Source organism: Mytilinidion resinicola (assembly GCF_010093595.1).
Source record: "Mytilinidion resinicola strain CBS 304.34 unplaced genomic scaffold BDZ99scaffold_32, whole genome shotgun sequence".
In the NCBI taxonomy this organism is placed as follows: Eukaryota; Fungi; Ascomycota; class Dothideomycetes; order Mytilinidiales; family Mytilinidiaceae; genus Mytilinidion; species Mytilinidion resinicola.
The window spans coordinates 104,651-129,449 of NW_022985468.1; the positions used below are offsets into that span (position 1 = coordinate 104,651).

Below are 24,799 nucleotides of genomic sequence, written 5' to 3' on the forward strand. Positions count from 1 at the left end.
AGATATAGCGTCTTCTTCCTGCGATATCTTAACACACCATGAGGTGATGCCAGCGACTCTGTTGAAGTCTTCCGTTCTGACTGTTAGATAAGAAAGGGGAGAGTCTTATACCCCAAACAACCCCAATGCACGTGACATATCTCGTGCTGAAACTCCAAACTCCAAAAAGATAGCTTCAAAAGTGTAACTCTGTCTGGCTGACCTCACACATACCTTGCGTGAAGGAGGAATCGAGCCCTGCGAAGATATCGTCCCAGTCAAAGTCGACGCCTTGCTCAAAGCTTTGCGCCAGCTCGTTGAAGTACGACGACATGTCCTCTCCATTCGTAAACCCATCACCACCCATATCCATGCTATTGGCATCATTACTTCCCAACACGCTTGGTGGAGCCGTAGGTAATGGCGCCATAACAGGCTGGCTGTATGGCTGGCTATTGGCGGCGTTGTAGGTCCCCGCCGCAACTGTTGAAAGCTGCTCGCTCCCCATCCCAGAGTCCAGCGGCGATGGCCCAGCACGCTTCGGACGGGGCAGCTTGTGCCTCCGCAATAATTGCATCAGCGAATCCAAAAACTTTACAGCCGTCTCCGAATCATCTCGAGCTTCTTCAAGTAAGCGAAAAGCGTCGGCGATCTCTCCTTGTTGTTTCTCACGCTGCGGTGACGATTTGTTGTGACAGAGATCCATTATTAGCACAATGGTTGCCATGAAGATGCCTAGCAAGAGTAAGATGATCCTGTAGCGTGCCGCCGTGCAGAGACCTGACTGCTCCAGCCGTGTCTCATTCTGGATGATTTTGCGGGCGGACCGAATGCATACTTCCCGAGAAGATGCGTATGTAGGATCCACATATCCGCGAGTGAAATACGCAAAGTGAATTTTACAATGCATGGCATGAGTAAGGGAGCTTAGCATATATCCTTGGTGGAAAATTTTGGCAGCACGACGATGATCGAGTTGATAAATCTGAGTGATCTGTGCCACCGACATGGAAAAGAATGGTGGAGTCTCACTCAAGATCATTTGCAGCTCCGTGTCGGCATCCATTACAGTGCCGTAGCCGGGGATGCCGGCGTGTATGATAGGAGTGCGGTCAACGATGTTCCGGCATACTTCGGATAGTCGAATTCGTTGCAATGAGTACGACATGTCGGTCGGTTGAGATAGTGGCTGTTCGATGCAGCTCATGCCATCTGTAACGTCCTCGTCATTAAGATTCTTAGGTTTCTTAACCATCATTTGGCGCAGCTGGCACTGATAAACGCCTTGGGCGACTCCGTTGAACCTCGCGGCCATTTGCCTGAAAGCCGTCAACATGGCTTTGTAATTCGGGGGTCGTGGGAACTTACCAATCAGAAGCAGCCAGATACCACCACACTCTCCGTCCCATTTCAGCCTGAGCTGTGTTTGCGGTGCTCGCAACAGATGGATGGTCTATACAATGTAGCCCTATTTCTCGGGCTAGAAAAAGAGCCATACTATACATGGCTCTGCATTTTCGAGAAAAGCCTTCGACATTTCCGAGGACGAATGAAGCAATGATGATCCCTTGAATGCCTTCTATCGATACACGTGTGGATCGGTGGGAAATATCGATTACATCTTCAGTCGCTTTGATCCACAACGACGACTGTTTATTGACTTCTGCAGATGTGGAGAATACGCCACGCTCGCAGTCGCGTCGGACCCAGGAATGGGTAGAGCTCGCCATTATGCTGAGGAGCAGAATCATGGGACCCGGCTTGACTTGGCATTGCTGGTTGAGACAAGCGTATAGCTCGTCGAGAATGGATGGAAGTGAAGGGATGTGGACGACATGATGACCGCCGTCGATGTCTTCAATAAACTTGTCCAGGAGTATCTTAGCTTCGGGGTATTGTGGCAGCCAAATACACCTTGATGGTTCTACACTTGTAGGGGAAAGGAAAATATATGACTGAGCCTCCATAATGTGCTGGATCGGGCATATCCTGAACACGACTTTATTGGACGGTATCTTCTCCTATTATGGCTATCAGATTGGGAATAGTGCTGAAAGTAGACTAGCACATACCGCGACTTCCAGACCGCTGTAGATACTCGCAAGCCAAGCAACGTCTTTGTCTAGGTGCTCAGCTCCAGGGCAAAAACCGTACATGGGGGTTTGCAGCATTTGATGACTATAGCTTTTGGTAATTGGCTTCAGGCTTCCGTTTCGCTGTGACCTCTGACTTTCCACAAGCTCCTCCAGCTTACGGATGCGTTCAATTACTTCAGACTCTGAGGCCTGGTTATTTCTGGGCGGAGACGCCGCGGGATTATCTAATTCGCAATGGAGACCACGAGCTACGCAATTGGTGCATGGTGCCTCTCTACTGCAGCGGAGCTTTCGGGCCCTGCAAGAGCGGCAACTGACGGGCCTTTGGCGAGGAACACCATGCGTTTGTTGGTATTTGGGCATTATGGCGACGGATATTCCATGGAATTGAAGATGAAAGAAAGTGTGTTGTGGCTGGTAACAGGAGGGTTTGGGGCTTTAACTGGATTCCCCGCGGACTTTCCGCGGGGTGGACTATTATTAAGGGCGAGGTCTTGAATCAGCAACACTGGGGCCATCATCGGATAGCCCAGTCAAAGCATTCGAATGCCACGGCTATCAATTATTTACTTCAGCAATGGCAGGTGCTGGTGGGTGCTGGGGTATGGGTAAAAATATCAGGGTAAAGTGATGTTGAGGTTACTCCAGGCACTAGGCTTTGAAAATATGTCCGCCAGCCTCGTTGACACCTTCGATCTTCTTGACTTGAAGTAAATAGTGTACAATTATAAAGTGGAGTAATCTATTAAATGAACGGAAAAAAAATCTATGAATGGTTTATACAGCCGAAATCTGCGCCTCCTGCAGTGTTATCTACGATCATTGCCTGTGGACAATCCTATCAAAACTTGACTTGGGAGAATCTGCTCTCTCGAATGCGCTCGCCAAATGTCCATAAGATGAAAGGCATTGGAATGAAGGCCACCGCAATGAAACCTAGAAGCGACGTTCCCCATCCCACTCCCAAGGCATCATACATTTTGCCGCCCGCCAGAGGGAGCAGTGCTCCGAGAAGTGACCGCAAGACGGTTGACGCAGCCGTTACAGACGCAGCGTAAAGGGTAAAGGCATCAACCAGGTACGTCGCGCATGGCATCTATGCAAAGTCAGTGACAGCTTCTGCGAGCGAGGGCAGAGCAACTTACGAATATGGTGAACATCCCAATACCAAGGAATCCAGTGCCAATAATCGGGAGTATCCAATGCTCCTTCTTCTCTGCCGTCCATCCATACATAAATAGAGCGAGCGGTATAAACAAAGCCCCAATGGCCATGACTGGAAGACGATACTCAGGCTTCGCGATCCCACCGTTACGTTTGGTCAGGTAGACTAACAGTCGGTCTAAGGTCGCGCCGCAGAAGACCAAGCCTATGAAAGTCCCGATCCCCGAACCTAAGTACGCCAATCCTACGGTTCCGTTCGAGAATCCGTATTGGCCTTGGAATACTCGAGGGTAAGTGGTAAATAAGAGGTAGAGGTAACCGTATACGATTGCCATGTAAAGGGACATCAAGAATACAATCGGAGATAAGAACAACATCTTGAGGGGTCTCACGATAGAAATCTTGAAGAGTTCCCCTGGGGTATTGCCGGTGTGCAGAGCAGAACGGAGCTGCTGGTTTCCTGTTTCCTTTCGTAGTCGCTTGGTTTTCCACTTTAAGATCACGTAGGCGTACGATTCGTGTATGAACAGCATAGCAGCAACCCAGACAACACCAGCCTGTAGCCCTATCAGTAAAAGGGTCACATTCGAGGATCTGTAGACGTACCAAAATAGATATAAGCCAGAAGATCCAACGCCAACCCTTGGCTTCGGCAAGATAACTGGCAGCTACACCTTGTCAGCTTACGCTGGCAAAGATTGGTGAAGAAATTACACACCCAGAGGCGCAAAGGTTGGACCGACCAATGGTCCCATATATAGACCAACCATAGCCAGTCCACGCTTCTCCACCGGCGTCATATCGGCAACCGTCCCCGGTCCAAGCGTGATGGCGCAAGACGCAGCTATACCAGCGAGTAGTCGAAACACAATAAGAGCGCCGAGATTATTCGCAAGCGCACACGCAATGTTGAAGATCAGGAATATAAAGTTGCAAATATTGTAGAGGATGGCGCGGCCATATAGCTCTGACAATGGAGCTATCACCAGGGGACCGAAGACGTATCCGAGGAGGTAGACAGTGGTTACGAAGGCGCCTAGGGTCTCGTTTGTGGAATGGAAGGTCTTCATGACATCTGCGCTGGCCGGCGAGATGACGGTTGATGCGAACGGCCCATTTGCTGTCAGTCGTGCTCGTTTGACTAACATATGTGAAACTTACGATAGAAACGAGATAATGGATACGATGCCTATAGCCGCAAGCTTCTTTGCTGAAGACCAATTCATCGGGTTTGCAGGATCGTCTGGACCATCCCAGTCGACGATGTTGGGGTCTTTCTCGCGACTGGTGTCGCCAACTCCCTCGGTTTCCGGGACGGGTTGCTTTTCTACATCTGGCGCATCTGCAGCATCGTCGTGTTGACTTATGTCTTTCGACATAATTGAGGGATCGGTACGAAAATCTTTTGAGTCATCCATATTGAAGTCTGTTGAGAAAGCACGGCTCCAGTGTGGAAAGAGAATGAAATATGAAGAGAACGAGAAGGATTTGAATTATGCAAGAGACTACTTGGAAAGAGATGGTAAGGCTGTAGGCAGAACATGGAAATCACAGTGCCCTCCGATTCTTTTATTGTTGTGAATTCGTAGGGGCTGAGAGCACTGACTAGCGCAAAGGATCAGGCCGTGGAGCTTCCGCGGGTCTGACCCCGCGTGCAATAACTTCGTACTCGGCCTTTGGTTAACACCGCTCAGCACTGCCCTAACATTTCCACGGTATGTATTACGCAGGGTGGACTAGTGTGTTCCTAACCATTGGACCTTTGCCGGAAGACCTCTCTTGATCGCTGAGCTTGTCGCAAGATTGAATATTTTCAATCACTCTCACTGCGACACGAAGCTCAAGCAAACAACGTAAGGCATTGCGCAATTGACGTTGTCCATTTGGTAGCGGCGCAGGTACCGACACATCGCCAACATACTTTGCTTCTTTTTTCCTATAAGAGCCGTCACCTGCCTGCTCTACCTTGGATCTTCAACGACAAGCATAAGGTAGTCCTGGAGATTGAGACCCGAACGAAATACTTCATAGACCACCAGCTGCACGCAGACCACGGATGGAGCAAATACCAGCAAATGGTCGTGGTGATTGTACTTCTATACAACAGGATTTGAGGGTCTTCAACGTTAAACCAGTCTGCGCGCAGGGCCTTGTCCATGAGGTCAGAATCATTCTTGCACGAGGAGAGCAGGCGGACAACTTCATAATTCCTCTTCCACTAGCGCGACCGCAAGGTGTCTGACGTGGCCATAAACGACTATAGTTTGGAAATGCGCACTGGAATTCCGCGTCTAGTACCGGGCAGAAGGTCTCACCAAGCGACACATCTCCAGGTATCAATAGCAGCTCCCCTAAGAAGACGCCCAGGATAATTGACTTGCGGGATTAGCGCTAACACGCTTCGTGAGTTTTCAAAATTGGGAGCAGAAACTTGTTATCATGAAAAAGAAAAGGACGACTTAGACTACGTAGAAAGTGATACTCTGCCATCCGAAGAGGTATCTGATGCAATCAAGTCGATATCGGCGTGACACGAAGCTTCTCTTTTAGGGTTGTATGTACATATTTACCATTACTTGAGAGGCTTCAATGCGCTTGCACTATCTTGAATCTGTACACTGTAAGCAGGACATGGACCGGACCTCACGATGACGCGCTCCCGCGATCGTGTCTTTCTGGTGTCGTCGTCTCACGTGGTGACCCCTGGCGATCCTCCAAGCGCACGGACCACTCCAGCCACGTTTGAGGTCCAGCCACTCGACTTCATCCCGCCTCCCCAAAAATACCAACCACCACCAATTTGCGCAATTGCTAGAAAAGAAGCCGCCGGTCGCTGCAATGGCTTTCCTCTTTCATCTTGCATACTCTGCACTCCCGAACACTGCATATCGCCGCCCACTATCCAACTGCGATCCAACTGTTACGTCGCCAACACCGCATTTGCACCAGCGAATAGTACCACACTGAGCTGGCATCCATCCCAATTCCCTACTATTGCTCTTCGACATCAACGCTTCGCATCGCTATTATATCGTACCGACGACCTGCTTGGACCTTCGTATAAACATCTCTGAGAAAAGGTATGCCAATCAACCCTCCAGTCTTCAGTCTCCGACTAACACATCACAGCTCCTACACCTCTTGCTCACGCATCACAACCACCAACCACTCTCCGCACTCCCACACTCTGCCAACGAGTCAGCCAGCCGCCAGCTCCCAACCTCTCCCACAACCACCTCCACCCACCCACCCGCAACCATGAAGCGCAACATCGTCATCTTCCTCATCGTGCTCATCCTCTTCATCCTCATCGCCCTCATCGCCTGGTTGATCTACTACCTCCAAACCCGAATGGCCGTCGGCGGCGGTGCCGCGAGCAGCGTGAGCGATGTGACGGAAGTGTAGACCTTGCACACTCGTCCGGTGTACGAATCATGACGGAAAAAGAAACCGGTGCTTATATTGTCCAGACCTGGACTTGTATTTACGCGAGAGGGATACGGGACATGTGTTTAATGAGTTCGACACAGCGACACGCGCATTAGGTTGGCGTTTGGATTTGAGCATTGATTTGGATTGGGTCGGGATGGGATTGGGTCGGAGTCTTCCTTTTTATATATTGACGTCGCTGAGGCGATTGTTACCCCGTTGGTCATGCGGGAGGACTGTAATTATGTATACAGGCATTGATATAACTATCATAAATCAACTATTCTGCCACCCAGACATCTCAAGATTTCGAGTTTCACATTGCTAGCAAAGATCAAAATCAAGGACCGGTGTAGTGTCGATACTTCGATTACCGTAACTATGTAGCGTCCGCCACTCCATCCAGGTTTCCAACCTTCAAACCTTCCAGTTCAGCGCCGGCATATTTAGAGTACAAGATTGGGCGGGGTGGTAGGGGGTGCTGGTGTATACGCCAAAGAGTGCAGAAGGGCCAGAACGTAAATGTGCAACCGCAGCAGAAAAGATGAAAGAGAAACTTTGTTCCTGACGCCTGTCTGCAAAGCGCGAACACATGCAGACCCGAACCTGAATCATTCAACCTGAGCCCCAAAGCTACCCACCCCGCGCCTTTTGAACTTAAGGAAATAAGAAACGACAAATCGAAGGACCGGGGCCCTCTTGACGCTGTAGATTGGGTCGCTTGGTGGCTGTACAGCGAATAGAAGAAGGATCGGACCGTGTCAGGGCTGTGAATGGAAGCGGGCTGCTGTGAAGAATGGGTCCACTAAACGTCATTCTCCTCCATCTCGTCTTCACCGACAGCTTCCTGACCCTCTTTGAACACCCTAGTAAATAGCCACGTTAGGATGTAATTGTCCTTGACAGGATTCAGAACCAAATTTCAACAGGGAGTCTAAGCAACTTACAAGTGACGTTCGTAGAATTGAAGCATCTGCAGATAGACGTTAGTCATGTACAGTGAAGCGAGAGGGTAATACTATACTTTTTGCGGGCACTTCCTGTAGAGAAGGCCTATGGCGTGCTGTGTCCTCTTCTCATCGTTCCACTGGACGTATCCCATTAACTTGGGCTCTCCAGTTTTGGCGTCAATCGTCTGCTCCAAAGATTCGACGGCGATGATAAGGTCTTCCCACAGCCCTTGTGGTGGTTCCCATACTGGCTCCGACTTGATCTTGCTCTTCAAAGTCGGTGTGCTGTCGTCCCCAGTCTTGCCTGCCTTCGACTTCCTGCGGCCTTGTTTTGGAGTTTTGCTGGCGACGGGGGTACCAGATTGCTTCCTCTTTCTGCCCGCCCCAGGAGTTGGGTCTCCTAGCTTTGGCCTACCGCCAATCTTCTTGTGATATGCCGCCAAAATATCCGTTGCGCCCGAGCTATGAGCTTGTTAGCGCAAGAACAGAGCATTTGGCGCACAACTCACAGATTCTCTTCTGGTTCCCAAGTACGTTCCGATTTCTTCTCGTACCCTGCCCACTTCACCTCATATTTGAGGACCTGGATATGTTAGTGTTTGCGGTGATTGAGTCGGCTGGTGTACTGACGTCGTCTTCGAATGCATGGTTGAGGATTGCCTCGACTATGTATCTAGAGATTAATTAGCAAAAGACGCGCGTAGTGAGGGTCGCGGTTGCGTACTCCTCCTCCTCCTCCTCCTCTTCTTCTTCATCATCATCGCTATTCTCGTCGCCGTTTTGCGCATCAAGCATGTTCTTGTTGTCCTTGAACGGGATCTCGTCCTCGTTGCCAGAGGCAGAAGCCTCATCGTCGCTAATGGCAGCTATTACGCGACGCATTAGTGAGGTGTTCGCGATGTTTAAGAGGGCGGAGGGACTGGCTCACGCGGCATGTTGGCTGTTTGGCGACAGCGCGCGCGTTGAAAAGCTAAAGGCGGTGTAGCTGTAGATTTCGCGAGAGCTTTCGACGCACCAGCTCAATCGGCGCTGCAGTCTGGCAATGGCTGCGACGCGCCGGGAGTGACGAAGCGGTGGCTGGGGTGAAGTGAAGTTAGCGAGCTCTGTCGCGTAACAGATGGCGATCCGGCGATGGCTTGGCAGCGACAAAGTTCACGTCCACTTGAAATTTTGGAGCCGCAAACACCGCAACCCCACCCACGCGTCGTGTGAAGCTCAACCCACTGCTCTTTGAATCAAACCTCTGTCTCTGGTCGTTGATACCCTAGAGAGTTCCTTTTAACGCGGAAAAAATCCCCGCAGCGGGGTCCGGTGCAAAGATGGCGATGAGTAAGTGTCCCTCAGGCTCCAGCATAGCTCGAAAGAGCTCTATACTGCTGGAATCCTCATATAAGGAGCATAGGCTAACGTATCATGCACCTAGACCTTGACATGTCCAATGGTAGACCTACTCCCTCGCGATTCTAGCGACACCGCACGTCCTCGAAGTAAATACTAATAGAATACAGCCCAGGTGATGAAGGACGAGTCAGGGCGGCCATTTATTATTGTCAGAGAGTGCGTAGCCTTCTATATATGAACCCCGACAGTTGTGATACGGGCGGACTGCTGACAGGATTGCAGTCAGGGCAAGAAGAAGAGGCAGCATGGAACTGAGGCGGTCAAGTCACATATTCTCGCTGCACGAACAGTCGCGAATATCGTCAAGACATCACTCGTACGCTACTCGCAAGTCAGAGACTCAGAGCAAATGCTAATATCTGTGCACAGGGTCCAAGAGGGCTGGACAAGATCTTGATATCCCCCGACGGAGATATCACCGTCACAAACGATGGCGCCACAATTCTCTCCCAAGTACGCATGCACATTTCTCAAATCTTTTCCATCTCTAACCAAATAGATGGAAATATCAAACCACGTAGCCAAGCTGCTCGTAGAACTTTCGAAGTCCCAGGATGACGAGATTGGCGATGGCACAACTGGCGTCGTTGTGCTCGCCGGAGCACTGCTCGAACAAGCTGCAGACCTCATAGACAAGGGCATACATCCCATACGGATAGCAGACGGATACGACCAGGCGTGCGAGGTGGCGGTGGCAGAGTTGGACCGGATCAGCGACATAATTCCCTTTTCCAAGGAAAACTCCTCGAATCTTTTCAAGGTTGCGAAGACGAGCTTAGGAAGTAAGATTGTCTCCAAGGCACACGATCAGTTCGCGCAAATTGCGGTGGATGCCGTGCTATCGGTCGCCGACCTCGAACGAAAGGATGTCGACTTCGAACTCATCAAGGTGGACGGAAAGGTTGGTGGCTCACTCGAGGATACTACCTTGGTGAAGGGCGTTGTTGTCGACAAGGACTTCTCTCATCCGCAGATGCCCTCGGAGGTTAAGAACGCGAAGCTGGCCATCCTTACCTGTGCCTTTGAGCCCCCGAAGCCCAAGACTAAGCACAAGCTGGATATCACATCCGTGGAAGAGTTCAAGCGTCTCCAAAAGTACGAATCCAACAAGTTCACCGAGATGATTCAGCAGATCAAGGACACAGGAGCGAACGTCGTGATCTGTCAATGGGGATTCGACGATGAGGCCAACCATCTTTTGCTCACCAACAAGCTCCCCGCAGTCCGATGGGTCGGCGGTCCAGAAATCGAGCTCATTGCCATTGCCACGAATGGCAGGATAGTACCCCGATTCGAGGATCTTAGTGCAGAGAAGTTAGGAACTGCCGGTATTGTGCGCGAAGTGTCTTTCGGCACGACGAGAGATAAGATGCTTGTCATTGAGGACTGTGCAAACACGCGGGCTGTAACAGTGTTCGTCAGGGGAAGTAACAAGATGGTATGTGTCAACTCCGCAGTATTCCGTTTAGATATCCCGGATGGGCTGTATCAAGCCAAGAGATCTTCGAGAGATTCTTACTCATAGTGACCACCAGATCATCGACGAGGCCAAGCGCTCCTTGCACGACGCGCTCTGTGTTGTTCGAAATCTCGTCAAGGACAACCGCATCGTCTATGGTGGAGGTGCGGCAGAGATTGCGTGCTCATTAGCCGTTGAAGATGCAGCGATCAAGGTAAGCATCCAGCACCGGTCTAGGACTCAGATACGGCTTTGCATATACCGGCAACTCTGAGGATCATTTCTGACACATTTGCGCAGAGTCCTGGTCTGGAGCAGTATGCGATGCGCGCCTTTGCCGACGCGCTGGATGCCGTGCCAATGGCCCTTGCCGAGAACTCCGGCTTGAGTCCAATCGAGACGCTGGCGGCTATCAAGTCTCGCCAGGCGAAGGAGAAGAACACGCGCCTAGGCGTTGACTGCATGCAGACCGGGAGCAACGGTAAGCCTGGCTTCCAATCCTTTCAAGCCTTTAGCCCACGATCTCCGTTGTACATTGCCGATCCGTTCGAGATCGTATCAGCGACTCTCGAGCGTGCATGCAACTCTTCACCGCTCACTACATGCGAGTTCACTGGCGTGCACTTTGACGCACTACTTCCTGGTTTTATGTTGCACTACCCTAGCAGAGAGGCGCTCGTCACCAGTCCACTTCGACCCCCACGTTTTATCGACGCGCACTCATCAATTTTGTTGGCATTTCTGTTTACCTCACCTAATGCCCTTTTGCCCCCTCTCGGCTCATTATCGCATCATGAAACTCCTCCTGAGCAACGCTAATATTCTTGTGACAAATCAGACATGCGCGAGCACTTCGTCATTGACCCGCTCATCTCGAAACGGCAGCAATTGCTACTAGCCACGCAGCTATGCAGAATGGTGTTGAAGGTACGATTCAAGACTTTTCATTACTTCTCATTTCAATACGTTATTAAAAATCGTTCCCTCTTTTCCACGTCAGCCATGCATTGTAATCTTGGAAGCCTTGTCTTCCCAGGTCTTGTTAATAGACCCCGGCTCCTTACCTCCCGCATCCCATTCTCTTCAAACCGCCTTTCCCGTTTCCCCGATGCTTCACGCAACACAAACACAGGCCGCGCAAACACAAACACAAACACGGCAGCGATGCATGCATACCCGTTCCGCGTACCGTGTTTGCACTTGAAGCGTCGCCTCTATACCCAATCCCCTCGCACTTCTTTCCCGACTATCTCTCACCGCTATTTCCCCCACATTTTGTATCCGGTCCTCATCGCTGTCGTGTTTTTGCAACTGCGTCGGTGCTTTTTGGCCCGGGTCATGCTTCCGCTCCTTCCCCGGGCCCACTTCCCCGCAGTGTTCGTGTTCTCTCCTTGCGTTGTGCTACTTTGTTTGTTACACGAGAGAGGGATGATGAAGAAGAACGAAGACAGCTAATGATTTCTATGTGATAGGTCAACAACGTTATTATCGCCGGCGGTGATGACAATGAGTTCTAGGTGCGGTCGCAGTGGACTGGCTGGATCGGCTCAGATGCAGAACTACTGCTTCAATAAAGTGCCAGTACTCAGGATGACGGGGAACTCGAAACCACATTCTTCGCCACGAAACTGGCCTCCTACTAGGAGCAATCCTTGCTTAAGCATCGGTTGTGTTGTAGAACGTTGGCATAGCTGGCCGAAACCCCTACCCATAAACGGCCAAACCTCTACCTAGATAGCGTCGAGCGAAAATGTACTGTAAAGACCGTTTGGCAGTGTGAATGAAATTACCTGCCCATGACAATCGAGATGACTGTGATGTGCGTATTGCTTGTATTTCGTGTATCTGCACAAACGTAAGGTTGAAGGAAGGCTCGGCCCGCTAGCGTCTCCGAGTAGTGTGATTCGAGGCGGACGATGACGCATATGCTCATTCCTTTGTATCGTTGATGCGACGAAAACTAGCCCTTGGATAGTTGACAGGCTTTTGGAGCCCGACTTGAAGCCTTCAGGATATGTATCTATTTTCTCCTTGCGGCTTGAATGGCTCGGCGGTGCTTTCGTGGTGCTGTTGTGATGGCTGCTTCTTGATCTCGGTTCCATCTCTCCAGAGTCTTTTTTAGTAGTTAAGCGATTTTGAAGGCACATAGTTAGGGGGCCTTTTTGCGCCTTTTGGTACCGATCACTGACGGTAATTCGGCTGTCGGGATTCGAGGAGTGAGGAAGCATGCGGTTTGGGTGAATGTGGTGGGTATTCTTGGATACAAGCTCACTTTTTGCTCTTGATGGAGTAACAGCTGGTGAGTGAGGCTTTAAGGAAAATGGTTGTTGGGTGTGGAGGGCGGTCTTGGGGACTTGAGCGAGGGAGGATTTGTGGGAGTAGGAGCGGTGGAGAGGTTATAAGGGTAGGCTGGTTGCTTTTCATACCTCTGATATGTATTGCAGGATAGTAGGAGGATATTTAAGGGAGAGGGGGGCCCCAGGCCACGCATCACGATTCCTCAAGGATTCGTCTCTCAATACACGAAATCGTCAATTCCATCTACGAGCTCCCTGCCGTGCACTCTTCCATTACAATTAGGGTGTAATAGTCTTTAAAAGGTAAGGCAAATTAGTTTTAGGCATAAAATAGGTTACTTTTAATAGGTAGTATTAAAGTTTTAAGTTAAACACAAGGTTCCTATCTACATAAACAAGTGTGCTTAAGTACAAAAGCTAACTCCTAAGAAACCCATGTGCTCGTGGACTCGTCCAACGAGCCCTGCTCGTTCGATCCCTCTACGAGCCAGCACGTGACCTCTGTCCCGTGATGTTCCTATTCTTAGATCGTTCCCGTCCACCAGCAGTCCGTGGGGGAATCCAAGATTCCTATACGGCCAACCCTCGCTCCTCAAGGTCCCGTGATCTGATCCTGCGTAATCAATCTAATCTGCTTACTTGTCTCCTCGAGTACCTCAGTACTCGGACTGTTCGTGTTACGGGTTGTAACAATTGGTTAGATTCAGACTGTTTCTAAGTAGTCCGATTAGTTGCACGCTGCGTGGTGCTGCTAATTAGTCAGATTAGCCTAGATAGGGCAGATTAGTGCGTAGGCTTAGCGCTATAGGATAAACAGGCGATACCCCTTAGTTTTAGGGGGGCAAGCGGCTCATTTAGCATAACTGTACGGATCAACGCCTTATATTATATATTGCCTGACGAACACCAACTATTCTTTTAACACTAAGACGGAGATTTATCAGCCGCTAATCACTATTAACGTAGCCGGATAGCATGTGGCCCAGGATAGCATGTGGCCCACCCCACCAAACCACAACGCCAAATATTGCGAATTGCTCAACCACAACGAATTGTATTTGGTGTAGCTACCTGCTAGCTAGTTGCCTGGCGTCTAGGGCACGTACGAGCGTTGTGCTCTAATGATTCGCACAAGCTACACTTTGGTGGTGCTCGCTGCCGTCGCTCAGCTGGCCCTGATGTTGCCCCCTCTGCTGCCCCTTCTTGGGCAGCTTGTGCGAGAGCAGCTCCTTCTGCTCCTAATAGAACACCTCCTCTACCTATATACCTGCGTTTCTTTGCCCTCTTTTTTTTGGCGCTGATTCTCTTTGCGTAGCTGTTCAACTTCGCGTTCAAGCAGCACAGTCCTTAACATTGCGATTTCACATCCTTTCGCAAGTTGTCGAATTGCATCATTTGTTGGGCTTGGTAGGCTATGCGTGCGCTGCCTAATTAACCGTTGTATTAAGGCCCTTTGCTTTTAAAGCTCCTCAATATTATAAGGTGTCTCAGCAGCCCAAGATGAAGCTTTTGATTGTGGACGGCGTTGGGGTGATGGCGTTTGATATTCAACATGCAGCTGTGATAGCACGCGATCAGGGCTGTATGGAACTAGCCCAGTAGCTGCGAATCCTGCCCGTATGTTGTTCTGTGATAGTGCTAGCTACCTAGCCTGCTTGTATAGTGCCGTGCCCACTTCTCGCCAATAGGTCTTGTATCCCCACGCTGCGTGGCTAAGACGCCAGCTATCTCCCGTACGGTCGCGATTCTTAGCGGCATACCGCGTTGATCCATCGATAGAATCCACTGCTTGAGGACCTCTTCTTGTGCTTGTGTAAGACGGCGATTTGGTGCTGCTGAGCCACGTTTTGGCTGGATACCATTGACGCGTCGCCGTGCTGTTGTTCTGGCCACATCGTACGTGCTAGTGGCCTTTCGGAAACTTGTAATTTGGCCTTGTTTATAGGCATTGATAGATAGAAGAATTCTGCCCTCTTGATGAAGGGCCTCTTGTTGTTGTGGTGGAGGCATTGAGGTTGTAGTTGTATCACGCGTCGCGTTTCCGGAGAATTTGATGGGGTGGGCCACATGCTATCCTGGGCCACATGCTATCCGGCTACGTTAAAAGGGGTTGCTCGGACGCGGCTTACGCCATATTCCAGGGGTCTACCGCCAGCGCGTTTTGCTCGGAGAAAGTTGCCTCGCATTATCAACAAACACTCCAAACATGAATTATTAATATTACTTCGCAAATACTTTCCAGTGATTATAGTATACTCGACCGGATACCTCTCACTCCCATGGCACATCGCGATGTGTCCTACGATGGGTATAAGAGGATGCGACAGCCTCCCCTTCTGTCGTTGCATCACTACAACCAAACGAACTGAGTAAAACGATCCATATTATCCTAAACCTCTTCAACATTCTATACTGGTCATTTATCGCTGCCTAATATCGACGAAACTGAAAATGGTTTCCTGGGCTATCACCGGCGCGACGCGAGGCATTGGCGTAAGCTTCCCCAGGTCAACACAACCACATCCTCAAATGCTAATAAGATCATCTTTGCAGTTCGGCTTCGTCAATAATCTTGTAAGTCTACCGCTACAATTGTAGTCATGGCAAATGCCTGCCACTGACTGTGCCGCCAAAGTCTGTCGATCCGAAGAACCAAGTGTTTGCCCTCATTCGAAGTCGAGGAACTGCCGGTCCGCTTGAGAAGCTTGCTGCAAAGCGCAAAAACATCCATATTGTAGTGACCGATATCTCCGACCCGAGGAAGTTGGATCAGGCTACCGCTGAAGTCTCTAAAGTCACAGCCGGTTCGCTTGATGTCTTGATTCTCAACGCTGGCTCCGCAGGGCCAGATACCAACGCGCTACCGCCAAGTGCCTTGTGAGTGAACGGTCCTAATGCGCTTGAGAGTTCAAATTGCTGACACAGTGCAGTCGTGGCAAGGAAGAAGCGCTGGAGAAGGAGATTAATGAGAACGTATGATCCTTCAGCTAGCACATGAGCGATAACAGTAAAAATTGACTGCTCCCAGATCAAAAACAACCTGATCAGCAACATCTACGTCATCCACTCCTTCCTCGATCTCGTTCGTAACGGCAAAGAGAAGAAGATCATATTCATTTCCAGTCAGAGTGGAGACGTTGAGGTCACTCGTATCTCTGGCCTACCTACCATGCTGGGATATTCTATCAGCAAGGCTGGCATGAACATGGTCACCACCAAGTTCGGCATTGAATTAGCCCAAGATGGCATCAAGACACTGTCTATGAGTCCAGGATGGGTAAACACAGATGCTGGTCAGTCAATACGCAAGGCGAATCGTGTCGGCACAGATGACTGACTTCAGAACAGCTCAAGCAGTCACAGGCGACCCGGAGATACGCAAATTCATGCTAAGTGCCTTTCACAAGATCGACCCAAGCGTTAATGGACCGATTCCGGTAGATGAATCAGTCACCGCTATGCTTCAGGTGATTCAGAACTTGACGGAAGCGAACAGTGGGAAATTTCTGACGCATCACGGAAATGATGATGAGTGGTTCTAGTTTGGAAGCTGAATGGATCTATCTTGATAGAATATCAGGACAGTGAATGGAAGTGATGGGGCCGAGACGCGAACTCAGGCAAATGGTGGCATGAATGGAACTCCACCAACAACCGCATCGAAAATAGTTAAATAATCGACTTGGTTCTCCACATTGAGATCATGCTGGTTCCACACAGCCTCAACCAAATGCTGAATAAAATGAATGTGGCTTGATCTTCGTCTTCGATTCTGCTGACTTTGTTCAAAGACGTCCAGGATAGCAAGGCGCTGATCGTCGTCAACTGCTTCGCAGGCGATAATGAACAATGGCCAGGCGTTCTGGCATGTTTTCATGTCGGTCAACAGCAATATTCCTTCTCTCACAAGTCGTCTATGATGGAATTCTGTTCCTGAAACGCAATGGACCGCCCGATTGACATATATCAAGGACGCGATTCGATGAAGATCGGAGACCATGGTATTCCGGTCTATCGGTGCCGCAGATTGTGCGTGAATGGGGCCATAATCTCCCACCGCCCTGGAAATGTTCTGTTCCTGCACCTTCGTGCGCTCCATTTCAGCATTCGTATATTTCATCTCGGAGGAATTCGCGACTATAGCTCGTCTACATGTATGTACAACGAGCTGGAGCACATCAGTTGGACAGCCGATGTTGTCCTCTACCTGCCGCAGTGTTAGATGATGCAGAAGAATGTGCAAAAGGCTTCCATTTACCTTTGAACCGCTTCCCTCGATGGCTCTGGGTGATCTTGCTATTGGAACAAAGCCGCAACCTTCATAAGGTACAGCCCAATGCCTGACTGTGAACTCTGCGAGGGCCTCGTGATAATAAATCCAATCAAGGAAGACCGAATATTCTTGCCGCACAAGTTTGTGAATTGCTGTTGACGTGTTGATAATCCTTTTCACTGCGCATAGAAATGTTACCCAGCTCCCTTTGGAGTCTGATTCGAGTGAGAGCTGTGATTATTAGCCGACCATGGCAAGCCTATGTGGACCGGGTTATACTACCTCATAATGATACAAAAGCATCATCGCTATCAAGTTCTGAAGCAGCGTCTTCTCGTCGGGCCAGTTGATTGGCTCTTTAACTGATGACATGACAAGACACTTGTAGCGAAAACTCTTCAAGCTACCGTGAAGCTGTAGTGATGCGAGAGCAAACACGCCTTGTAGGACTGGATTGGTCGCATCGGATGGATCTGAGAAGGCAATTCTCAAGATAAATTGTGCCAAAACCTCCTCGTCGGTTGGTCCTAGTATCAGTGATCTCGATTCGTTGACTGAGATGTTTTGATCAGTAGGACGATTAGGGTCTAGAGAGTCACCCTACATACAGAACCCCAGTAAATGCGACTCTTCTGAGTTTATGACGGTGGGCGATAGATAGTTCGGGCGAGGGAATTTCATGGTACGAAGGTAACGAGCTACAGGAAACTGCCGTTAGTATCAAGCAGCTTGACGGTGTATCGGAGGTGATTTTCACCAGAGATCCTTCCGTTCTCTAGCTCCTCTGATAGCGATATGTCCCAGGAAGATGAATTCAAGAACGTCTTGACATTTGAATGAAGATTATTCACTGCGCGGCGCGTATCTCGCGAGATGATTGCTCTTTTTCTGTCGCCATCTCGAGGCCAGGACAGCTGGATACCATAGCCTTGACAGACGCGCCCCGCCTTCGTGCAGTTGCCACATCTCGGCCGATGAGAGTCACATCGAACTTTGCGCCCTAAGTAGAAATCAGCCCATTAACGTTTGTATGGCGGCTTATCCACTCTTGATGGTGTTTACCTTTGCAAGTCCAACAACCTTTTATTCCCATGGCGAGATCCTTGTGGGGCCAAGCCAGTATGTTCGTCTAAATCGTAGAGACTGCAGGAGTCTTATCACAGTCTAAATTCGATATGGGCTTGGCCTAAGTTCATGATGCGCCGTGAATCTTCTTTGGTACAATGTTTTAATGCCGGCGTAGAGTGTTCTTATGGAATTACTCACCCCAGTCCGCGCGGGGTGTAATAAGGTCGTCTCGGGCCAATCGGATCAGAGCAGAGGATTGGTCGGCAACAGTCAGCCACCTACGCCATCACAACTGAGACACGCCAAATCTCGGAGAAAGTTGCATATGATGATTAAGCACCCCCGGGTCAGTGCGGGCCAAGATATTTATCACGTGATATATCTGATAGATATAGGGCGAGCCTAATCGTAGCCCCCCTTTTTACTCCGTGTAGCCCCCCCCAAACTGAGTCTAGCTCCGGCCCGTATAAATATTGTTCCACCAATTAAACTTACTCGCTTGCCTTCGTATAGGCTGCGGAGGGCTGCGTAAAATGGAGAGTATACATACACAAAACGGAAAGGATGCAGGAGTCTATTCACTCTATCTACTCTAGCTAGTCTAGAAGCGGAAAGCGCCTAGATGGGCTCCGTCCAATTACAGTCGCATTACACAAAAACTTTGCGCACTTGTGCCTTTGCATAGGCCTGGATAGATGCTATACCAGCCTCTACGGACTCGTAGCGGGCCTAAGGGGGTGCCCGGAGTGGCATGGTGTTAAGGTGGGATGCTGGAGAGAATGTTGTATATTCACCTGTGATGGCGCCAAGGACATAGACTGGAATGGTCATATAATTGACCTGAAGAGAGGCAAAACTAGACCTAATCAGCGAGTTTGAAGTTTTTATCGAGCATAGGTACTCACCCAAGGCCAGCGATAATTGTAGGCAGGAAGACACCAAATCCGTTAATGGCAACAGACGAAGTAAAGAAAGCTATACCAAGCAGGTAGACAAAGGGGTCCGTGAGAGCAATCTTGATCTATTTCCGGTCGAATTTTTCCTCTCCTCGGATCATAAAGTCTCGCTGTTTTTTCAGACGCATAGTTTCCCTCTCTTCGGCGTTCAAAAACCATGCCGATTCAACCTCGCCTGGGAGGAAGAACAAGCCAATACCACAAACAACGATGGTAATCAAGAACTCGATGATGAAGAGCCATCTCCAGGCGGCGAGTCCATTGCGCGATCCCATGGTCTGGATAGCATATGCGAACAGCCCACCAAAAGCACCGGAGATACATTGGGCGAGATTCGTCGTCATTATACGCTTTCCTGCCAATTCCCGGGGATAGATGGTGGAAAATAGAAAGGCGAAACCCTGGGCAAGGCCGGCTTCAGCGGCATTCAACAGCATACGGATGACGATAGCCTGGCCGTAGGTATGGATAAACGCAGTCCCAAGCGTTAAGATACTCCAGAGGACGAATGCAGTGCCGATCGATTTTTTAGCACCCCAGCGCCTGACAGCCAGGACCCAAGGGACCTCAAAGAGAATGGTGCTGACGCTCGATAGCGTCTGGATATTGCCAAACTGGCCGCCATGGAGTCCGAGGTCTTGGTCGAAGCCGAAGACCCGAGCATTTCCAAGCTGATCAACTATTAGTAACAATGGGATTCGCGGAGCAAAGGCTTCACTCACGTTGTTTCGGTCTAGGGTAGACAGAACAAGGAAGATGACCGAAACCGGCACGGCATATCTGTCAAATTTCTTGCGACAAGCTGCTTCTTTCAGGGGATCAATGTGAATGATTGTGCCTAGCTTACTTCCCCGGAGTCATAGTCGACAGGGTTCTCAGTGTCGGCTAGGGCAGACTTCTTTGTTTCCATGGTCGGCTTAGACTCCATTGTGTAGCCTATAGTGGGGACAATTGTGCAAAGATGTGGATGTGAAGGTTGAGATGTCGCAAGTGAGCTGTTGAAGAAAGAGTCGCCAGGTCGCATTCCCAGAATATATACAGCCCATTTCGTGGTCTTTCGGGAGGGGTCGTTATTGCACTGCCAAGTTGCGATGATTGGTGGCCATATCATGATAGCAGTAGGCAAGTGTGGCGCGGCCAATGGGTGCTCGATTACCTAGGTAGCAATGGTGCACCGATCGGCTTAAGCCGAAGAACCATTGTAAATGACTTATCCCTATTTGATAGCGGCACCCCTCATCTACCATCATCGCTATCGCAGTCGCAAACTCCATGCCGAAACTCGAAGTGTGAAGATCAGAAATCGCAGATGGATTCGCTATCGCGCCCGAGTCCGAGGCTTGCGAGAGCGGTGACGGCGTGTCAGAGGTGAGTCGGACGAATGGGCATGGCCGGCGTGGCTCACTAGGTGCACAGGTGTCGTCGGAGAAAGCAGAAAGTAATCATGACCTTCGCTCCAGCCCGAACATCGTGTCGCTGATAGTTGCGTGTACGCGCAGTGCGATCTGAAGCATCCCGATTGCTCGAATTGCGAAAGCGCACACGTCCGGTGCTTGACTTATCACTCAGGGAAACATGCCGAAGTGAGTACAATGAGAATTGATCGGACTCCCATCGCACGTCACTAAACCCTTGCAAGATACCTCGCAATTACGTGTCCGAACTAGAGGCGCAGGTCGAACAGTTGAATCGGGAAAATCAAGAACTACGAACGCGAACTCAGCCTACTCAAGTCATCAGTGCAGATTATACTTCGTTAGCACCGTCTTCTCCGGTAACACGCGAACTCAGCAGCACTCCTGCAGAAGAATCTGCGACCTCTAACGAAACCTCAAGGCATCTCTAAGATTTGGTCAAGAGTGTCAGGGACGTCGTAGTTGAGCCGTCAAGACAGCCGCGGTTCTTGGGACCAAGCAGTGGCATCACGCTCGCCAGAATGGTTATGGCATCAATCCGCACCGACGCCCTGCCACCCTCTGCTCTATTCCCTAAAGACCGTTCACATGGCCAATATTCGTCTGCGTCTGCGCCTGCACTAGCACCCGAGTCTTCTCTTCCCCAACGCTACGCTGCAGATCATCTTGTCCAGGTCTACTTCCAGTACCGTACGCCCCATCTACCAATCATGGAGCGGTCACAGGTCGAGGAAGCCCTTGAGAGCGCCTACCTCTTCATAGTCGGTCACCAACCCGCAAATCGAGTAGTCGAGAGGGATATTTTCACTACCTACATGATCTTCGCCATCGCCCTCTGCAACGTTCCCAATCCGTCTGGTGGTACAAGTCGAGTAATTCAGAGCGAGGGCTGCTTCCGGTCCGCGATTGGCTGGATCAATAAGGTTATCACCTGCTCAAAAAGCGACCTCGAGACTCTCCGGGCTGTACTCCTTTTGGCTCAATTTGTTTCAATGTGCCCCTGGCAGGGGAGCTTATGGCATCTAATTGGCATCGCCCTACGATTGTGCATTGACATGGGCCTGTATTGGGAAACTGAAGGACAGTTTCTCGATGCAGATTCAGCATTGTTGAATGATCGCCGGCGCTTATGGTACTCTGCCTACCATTTTGACCGTGTATTGGGCATCACGCTCGGTCGCTCCTTTGGCATCAACGACGAAAGCACTCGGGTGCAGCTTCCAAATCAATAGGCGGCATCTCGCCGGCCCCTTGACCACGAGACCAACGACTTTAACATTCACCACCAACGAGCTCACAACCACTTGTTCAGCATGGCAAAGCTCGAATCGGAAATCAAGCATGTACAGCACAGCCAAGCCTCGCCTCTAAAGAAAGCCTACCCCAAGCCAAACTTCGCAATGTGTGTCCAGGACATCCAACCTCGTCTGCAGGAATGGTACAGCACTATTCCGAACCCTGGTAAAGCACACCCATCTTCCATATTCGCGTATCAGACTTACTGGGATGCCATTTACAATAACTCGATCCTACTGCTGTACCGGCCCAATTCTAGCGTCCAACAACAGCCTCCAGAAGCATTGTCCATTTCTTATGAGGTCGCCTGCAACCTAATCTCAGGCATCAAGACACTACAGCGAGAGGGGAAACTCGATGTGCTGTGGAAGTCGGTCCATGATCTCTTCATAGCAGGCTTGACAATTATATATGGCCTCTGGCAGTCGAAAGAGATACGAGACCGGAATCCCGTCAGTAATAGCATCTCAACGCTTCAATCCTGCGCTTCAACGCTCTCTGCCATGTCAGAAACCTTCCAGGGCGCTGCAGGCTGTCGCGATATCTTTGATACTCTCTCTTCGGTAACAACCGACTGGCTAGTCCCCAATGACGCCGAGAAAACACGCCAAACCGGTGAGAAACAAGTAGAGGATCTACTGCTACAACTGCAGCCCCCTCGTGGAGGTATGTTCACCAGCGGAGACAGCGCCTACGACATGTCAACTATGCTCTCCACCGACAACTTTGCTTTTGGCGAGATGCTTAGTTCCGCTCAGTGGCCTGAGTTCCCGGGCATGAACTTTGGCGACCTGTTCCTATGACAGGATCGGGCATCGACTTTGGATCTGATTCATTTTTGTAAAATAAGCAGCATAGTTATATCTATTATTCTATCTCTAGGCTAAACAAGTAAAGTCGATGTGATTTTCTAAAACTTTACTTCATATAATATCACGTGACAGTCTGCTTCTGTCGAAAGGCCATGCATTACTTAGATTAGCAAGCGAATCACGTGCAACGCGTACGAGTTATCGCAAAATTTATACCCTAAAATGTAGTGTTACGAGTTTGGTAGTGTGAGTGTGTACATGAAAGAAAACTATGTGCTGAGAAAGTAGTTGAGTATCAGAGACGAAAATTGGACTTGTTGAAGGTGGGTAGGATCGAATCACGACTAGAGGTAACTGAACTTGATATTAGAAACGATAAATCAGATTGAGTATGTTGGCTATATAAACTACTGCTATTGAAATCTGAGCGAGGAGGTGCTGCTTTACGTTATCCGCCGCAGTCTGCGCTACTATCTGCGCTGCGGCCGCGGGTCCATCGTTGACAATGTCGTCGTAGGCAATTGGCTCCTCGACCAGACGCGCATCGCGGAGCCCCAGCTGCCACCGCTCGAATCCGTTGCGGGACACAGAGGTAGATGTCCACATGCCGTCGTGACGGAAGGCGTTGGTCACGCTGACCGCGACATCGACTGGGACAGCGGGAAACAGCTCTGCGAGCTCATCTCTGAACTTCTCTGCGTCGTGCTGGAGCACCCAGGCTATGCCCTTTTCCAGGGCGATGCAGAATCGCCTCTGCGCATCTAGAACCTCAGCGTTGATTGTGGCCGTCTCCCGGTAGTACACGCTCCAAGGGATGTCGCCCTCCGTGACCGTTTGCATCGCAATTGAGACCTTAGGATTGCGCGCAGCCATAGCCAGGGCAGAGAGGTTGTCTGTAACAAAGTAATCGCCCATCCCACCTTGGAACAAGTTGCCCAGCATTACACCGTCGAGGTCCTGGATGTAGTCGACGGACCTTGCGTCGATGCCATTCTCGCGCAGCAGCATCTTGAAGAACAGGCCAACGCTTGCCCCGCCGCCTGACTTCATCAGAACCGTCTTCCCAGCCATATCGGCCAGCTTAAACCCTGGCAGCTGGCGTAGGAAGGGCAAAGGATCAGTGAGGAAAGCATGAGTTGTATTGAGGTGCTAACGAGTGGCTATATAGTGAAGAGAGACCAGGGGTTGCAGGCAGCAACGGTGACAAAACAACAGGTGAACCTTGTCCAACTGAGAAGTGAACCCTGTACAGCTGAGACGCGTAGACAGACGTGCGTAGGAGCATTCTAACTGGCTGCCAAACCCTTCAGGAGGGCCGTGTTTGAGTATGGCCAGAGGGCAGCGATTCGCGATTTGCGCAAACACAGGGTAGTTCTGGACCCTGTCGCGGTACATTGACGGGACCCAAATACCGCCAAGAGCCATGTCGGCTGTGCCGTTCTCGAGGGCGTCGAGCACGCCGTCCCAGGGCGTAGGGATGGTCACTGTGACTTCGAGTCCTTGCTCGCGGAAGAAGCCATGGCGAAGGGCGATGTACTCGGGGAGATAGTTGAGATTGTAACCGGTGGCGGTAAGGTTGAAGCGTTGCATGATGGCTGGTCCTCTTTTCAGCGATAGAAGAATGTATACTGGAAATCGAAGCTTGGAATCGCCGAGATGTGCTATGGAATGAGGTATATTTCGAGAAAAGGTGCCATGAAAGCATTCAAATACCCAAGTCCGTCTTGTACAGCCATTTCTATTCTCATAAGAGATACGTTGGAGTAGCGTTAATGCTTCACTGCCATCGGAAAATTGCGAAGCTCTTTTACTTATCGTTATCGGAGAAAGACTTGGGATCGGATACTAGCGATCGGAAATTCCCGATACCTGTGGAAGAGTCTAACTAACGTAATCCACAAGTTAGTGGCCCGCACAAGCTAGTGGCCCACCCAACTCAACACGCGACGCGTCGTCCAACAACCACCCCAATGGCAGCACCACAACAACAAGAAGCCATCTTTCAAGAAGGCAGAGTTATTCTAGGCGTTCAAGCCTACAAGACCGGCCAAATTACATCCTTCCGAGGCGTTGAGAAACTATACGATGTGCCCAGAAAGACGGTTACGCGTCGCGCCCGTGGTATTCCTCCACAACGCGGTGCTATCTCCAAAAATCGCCGTCTTACACCTGTACAAGAAGAGGTTCTTGTACAGAGGATTCTG

The 24,799-nt window shown here is 50.2% G+C and overlaps 11 protein-coding genes across 11 annotated transcripts; 4 read left to right on the plus strand and 7 right to left on the minus strand.

Moving 5' to 3' along the window:
• Positions 1 to 175: 175 nt before the first annotated feature.
• On the minus strand, positions 176 to 2,438 carry BDZ99DRAFT_401604 (uncharacterized protein; the record flags this gene model as incomplete). The annotated part of the gene is made up of 4 exons (XM_033716240.1): positions 176 to 1,110; positions 1,146 to 1,168; positions 1,348 to 2,000; positions 2,052 to 2,438. 4 exons carry the CDS (start codon positions 2,436 to 2,438, stop codon positions 176 to 178), a joined length of 1,998 nt encoding a protein of 665 aa, XP_033569365.1.
• A 354-nt stretch (positions 2,439 to 2,792) lies between these two features.
• BDZ99DRAFT_454751 (MFS general substrate transporter) lies at positions 2,793 to 4,618 on the minus strand (the record flags this gene model as incomplete). Its single annotated transcript, XM_033718403.1, is given in 6 exon segments — positions 2,793 to 3,171; positions 3,221 to 3,796; positions 3,846 to 3,907; positions 3,958 to 4,359; positions 4,382 to 4,395; positions 4,410 to 4,618. 6 exon segments carry the CDS (start codon positions 4,616 to 4,618, stop codon positions 2,917 to 2,919), a joined length of 1,518 nt encoding a protein of 505 aa, XP_033569366.1. The 3' UTR covers positions 2,793 to 2,916.
• Positions 4,619 to 6,077: 1,459 nt separating this feature from the next.
• Positions 6,078 to 6,966, plus strand: BDZ99DRAFT_576793 (uncharacterized protein; the record flags this gene model as incomplete). The annotated part of the gene is made up of 2 exons (XM_033728610.1): positions 6,078 to 6,194; positions 6,369 to 6,966. 2 exons carry the CDS (start codon positions 6,078 to 6,080, stop codon positions 6,642 to 6,644), a joined length of 393 nt encoding a protein of 130 aa, XP_033569367.1. The 3' UTR covers positions 6,645 to 6,966.
• A 428-nt stretch (positions 6,967 to 7,394) lies between these two features.
• On the minus strand, positions 7,395 to 8,694 carry BDZ99DRAFT_468876 (uncharacterized protein). Its single transcript, XM_033721365.1, has 7 exons — positions 8,547 to 8,694; positions 8,343 to 8,484; positions 8,249 to 8,291; positions 8,128 to 8,201; positions 7,693 to 8,080; positions 7,616 to 7,641; positions 7,395 to 7,566 (listed from the first exon to the last, which is right to left on the minus strand). The coding sequence occupies exons 1-7, from the start codon at positions 8,551 to 8,553 to the stop codon at positions 7,551 to 7,553; spliced, it is 696 nt and encodes a 231-aa protein (XP_033569368.1). The 5' UTR covers positions 8,554 to 8,694; the 3' UTR covers positions 7,395 to 7,550.
• Positions 8,695 to 8,820: 126 nt separating this feature from the next.
• On the plus strand, positions 8,821 to 12,254 carry BDZ99DRAFT_468877 (uncharacterized protein). The gene is made up of 10 exons (XM_033721366.1): positions 8,821 to 8,947; positions 9,042 to 9,059; positions 9,127 to 9,175; positions 9,242 to 9,335; positions 9,389 to 9,472; positions 9,519 to 10,457; positions 10,555 to 10,692; positions 10,779 to 10,959; positions 11,317 to 11,405; positions 11,951 to 12,254. The coding sequence occupies exons 1-10, from the start codon at positions 8,938 to 8,940 to the stop codon at positions 11,993 to 11,995; spliced, it is 1,647 nt and encodes a 548-aa protein (XP_033569369.1). The 5' UTR covers positions 8,821 to 8,937; the 3' UTR covers positions 11,996 to 12,254.
• BDZ99DRAFT_202526 (uncharacterized protein) lies at positions 12,022 to 12,923 on the minus strand. Its single transcript, XM_033713266.1, has one exon. The coding sequence runs from the start codon at positions 12,704 to 12,706 to the stop codon at positions 12,209 to 12,211; it is 498 nt and encodes a 165-aa protein (XP_033569370.1). The 5' UTR covers positions 12,707 to 12,923; the 3' UTR covers positions 12,022 to 12,208.
• A 2,303-nt stretch (positions 12,924 to 15,226) lies between these two features.
• BDZ99DRAFT_401664 (NAD(P)-binding protein) lies at positions 15,227 to 16,317 on the plus strand (the record flags this gene model as incomplete). Its single annotated transcript, XM_033716244.1, has 4 exons — positions 15,227 to 15,268; positions 15,411 to 15,645; positions 15,784 to 16,068; positions 16,124 to 16,317. The coding sequence occupies 4 exons, from the start codon at positions 15,227 to 15,229 to the stop codon at positions 16,315 to 16,317; spliced, it is 756 nt and encodes a 251-aa protein (XP_033569371.1).
• A 37-nt stretch (positions 16,318 to 16,354) lies between these two features.
• On the minus strand, positions 16,355 to 18,286 carry BDZ99DRAFT_202563 (uncharacterized protein). Its single transcript, XM_033713267.1, has 6 exons — positions 18,111 to 18,286; positions 17,806 to 18,048; positions 17,657 to 17,746; positions 17,331 to 17,602; positions 17,034 to 17,279; positions 16,355 to 16,982 (listed from the first exon to the last, which is right to left on the minus strand). Exons 1-6 carry the CDS (start codon positions 18,139 to 18,141, stop codon positions 16,392 to 16,394), a joined length of 1,473 nt encoding a protein of 490 aa, XP_033569372.1. The 5' UTR covers positions 18,142 to 18,286; the 3' UTR covers positions 16,355 to 16,391.
• An 851-nt stretch (positions 18,287 to 19,137) lies between these two features.
• On the minus strand, positions 19,138 to 20,000 carry BDZ99DRAFT_482840 (MFS general substrate transporter; the record flags this gene model as incomplete). The annotated part of the gene is made up of 2 exons (XM_033722529.1): positions 19,138 to 19,743; positions 19,920 to 20,000. The coding sequence occupies 2 exons, from the start codon at positions 19,998 to 20,000 to the stop codon at positions 19,138 to 19,140; spliced, it is 687 nt and encodes a 228-aa protein (XP_033569373.1).
• Positions 20,001 to 20,381: 381 nt separating this feature from the next.
• Positions 20,382 to 22,586, plus strand: BDZ99DRAFT_551190 (uncharacterized protein; the record flags this gene model as incomplete). The annotated part of the gene is made up of 5 exons (XM_033727015.1): positions 20,382 to 20,440; positions 20,556 to 20,655; positions 20,712 to 20,846; positions 20,931 to 21,698; positions 21,750 to 22,586. 5 exons carry the CDS (start codon positions 20,382 to 20,384, stop codon positions 22,584 to 22,586), a joined length of 1,899 nt encoding a protein of 632 aa, XP_033569374.1.
• Positions 22,587 to 22,805: 219 nt separating this feature from the next.
• On the minus strand, positions 22,806 to 24,407 carry BDZ99DRAFT_512475 (uncharacterized protein; the record flags this gene model as incomplete). Its single annotated transcript, XM_033724638.1, has 3 exons — positions 23,867 to 24,407; positions 23,043 to 23,683; positions 22,806 to 22,949 (listed from the first exon to the last, which is right to left on the minus strand). Exons 1-3 carry the CDS (start codon positions 24,183 to 24,185, stop codon positions 22,806 to 22,808), a joined length of 1,104 nt encoding a protein of 367 aa, XP_033569375.1. The 5' UTR covers positions 24,186 to 24,407.
• Between the last annotated feature and the right edge of the window lie 392 nt (positions 24,408 to 24,799).

Coding starts and splice junctions, on each gene's coding strand:
- BDZ99DRAFT_468876 (XM_033721365.1), bottom strand. Junction 8,202..8,248: donor ACCATGCATTCGAAGACGAC/GTCAGTACACCA, acceptor TAACATATCCAG/GTCCTCAAATATGAGGTGAA. Junction 7,642..7,692: donor ACAGGAAGTGCCCGCAAAAA/GTATAGTATTAC, acceptor GTCTATCTGCAG/ATGCTTCAATTCTACGAACG.
- BDZ99DRAFT_468877 (XM_033721366.1), top strand. Junction 9,336..9,388: donor ATATCGTCAAGACATCACTC/GTACGCTACTCG, acceptor ATCTGTGCACAG/GGTCCAAGAGGGCTGGACAA. Junction 10,960..11,316: donor CATGCAGACCGGGAGCAACG/GTAAGCCTGGCT, acceptor GTGACAAATCAG/ACATGCGCGAGCACTTCGTC.
- BDZ99DRAFT_202526 (XM_033713266.1), bottom strand. CDS start 12,706: ATGCTTCCTCACTCCTCGAATCCCGACAGCCGAATTACCGTCAGTGAT.
- BDZ99DRAFT_202563 (XM_033713267.1), bottom strand. CDS start 18,141: ATGGGAATAAAAGGTTGTTGGACTTGCAAAG. Junction 17,747..17,805: donor AGAGAACGGAAGGATCTCTG/GTGAAAATCACC, acceptor AGTTTCCTGTAG/CTCGTTACCTTCGTACCATG. Junction 16,983..17,033: donor TCGAGGGAAGCGGTTCAAAG/GTAAATGGAAGC, acceptor ACACTGCGGCAG/GTAGAGGACAACATCGGCTG.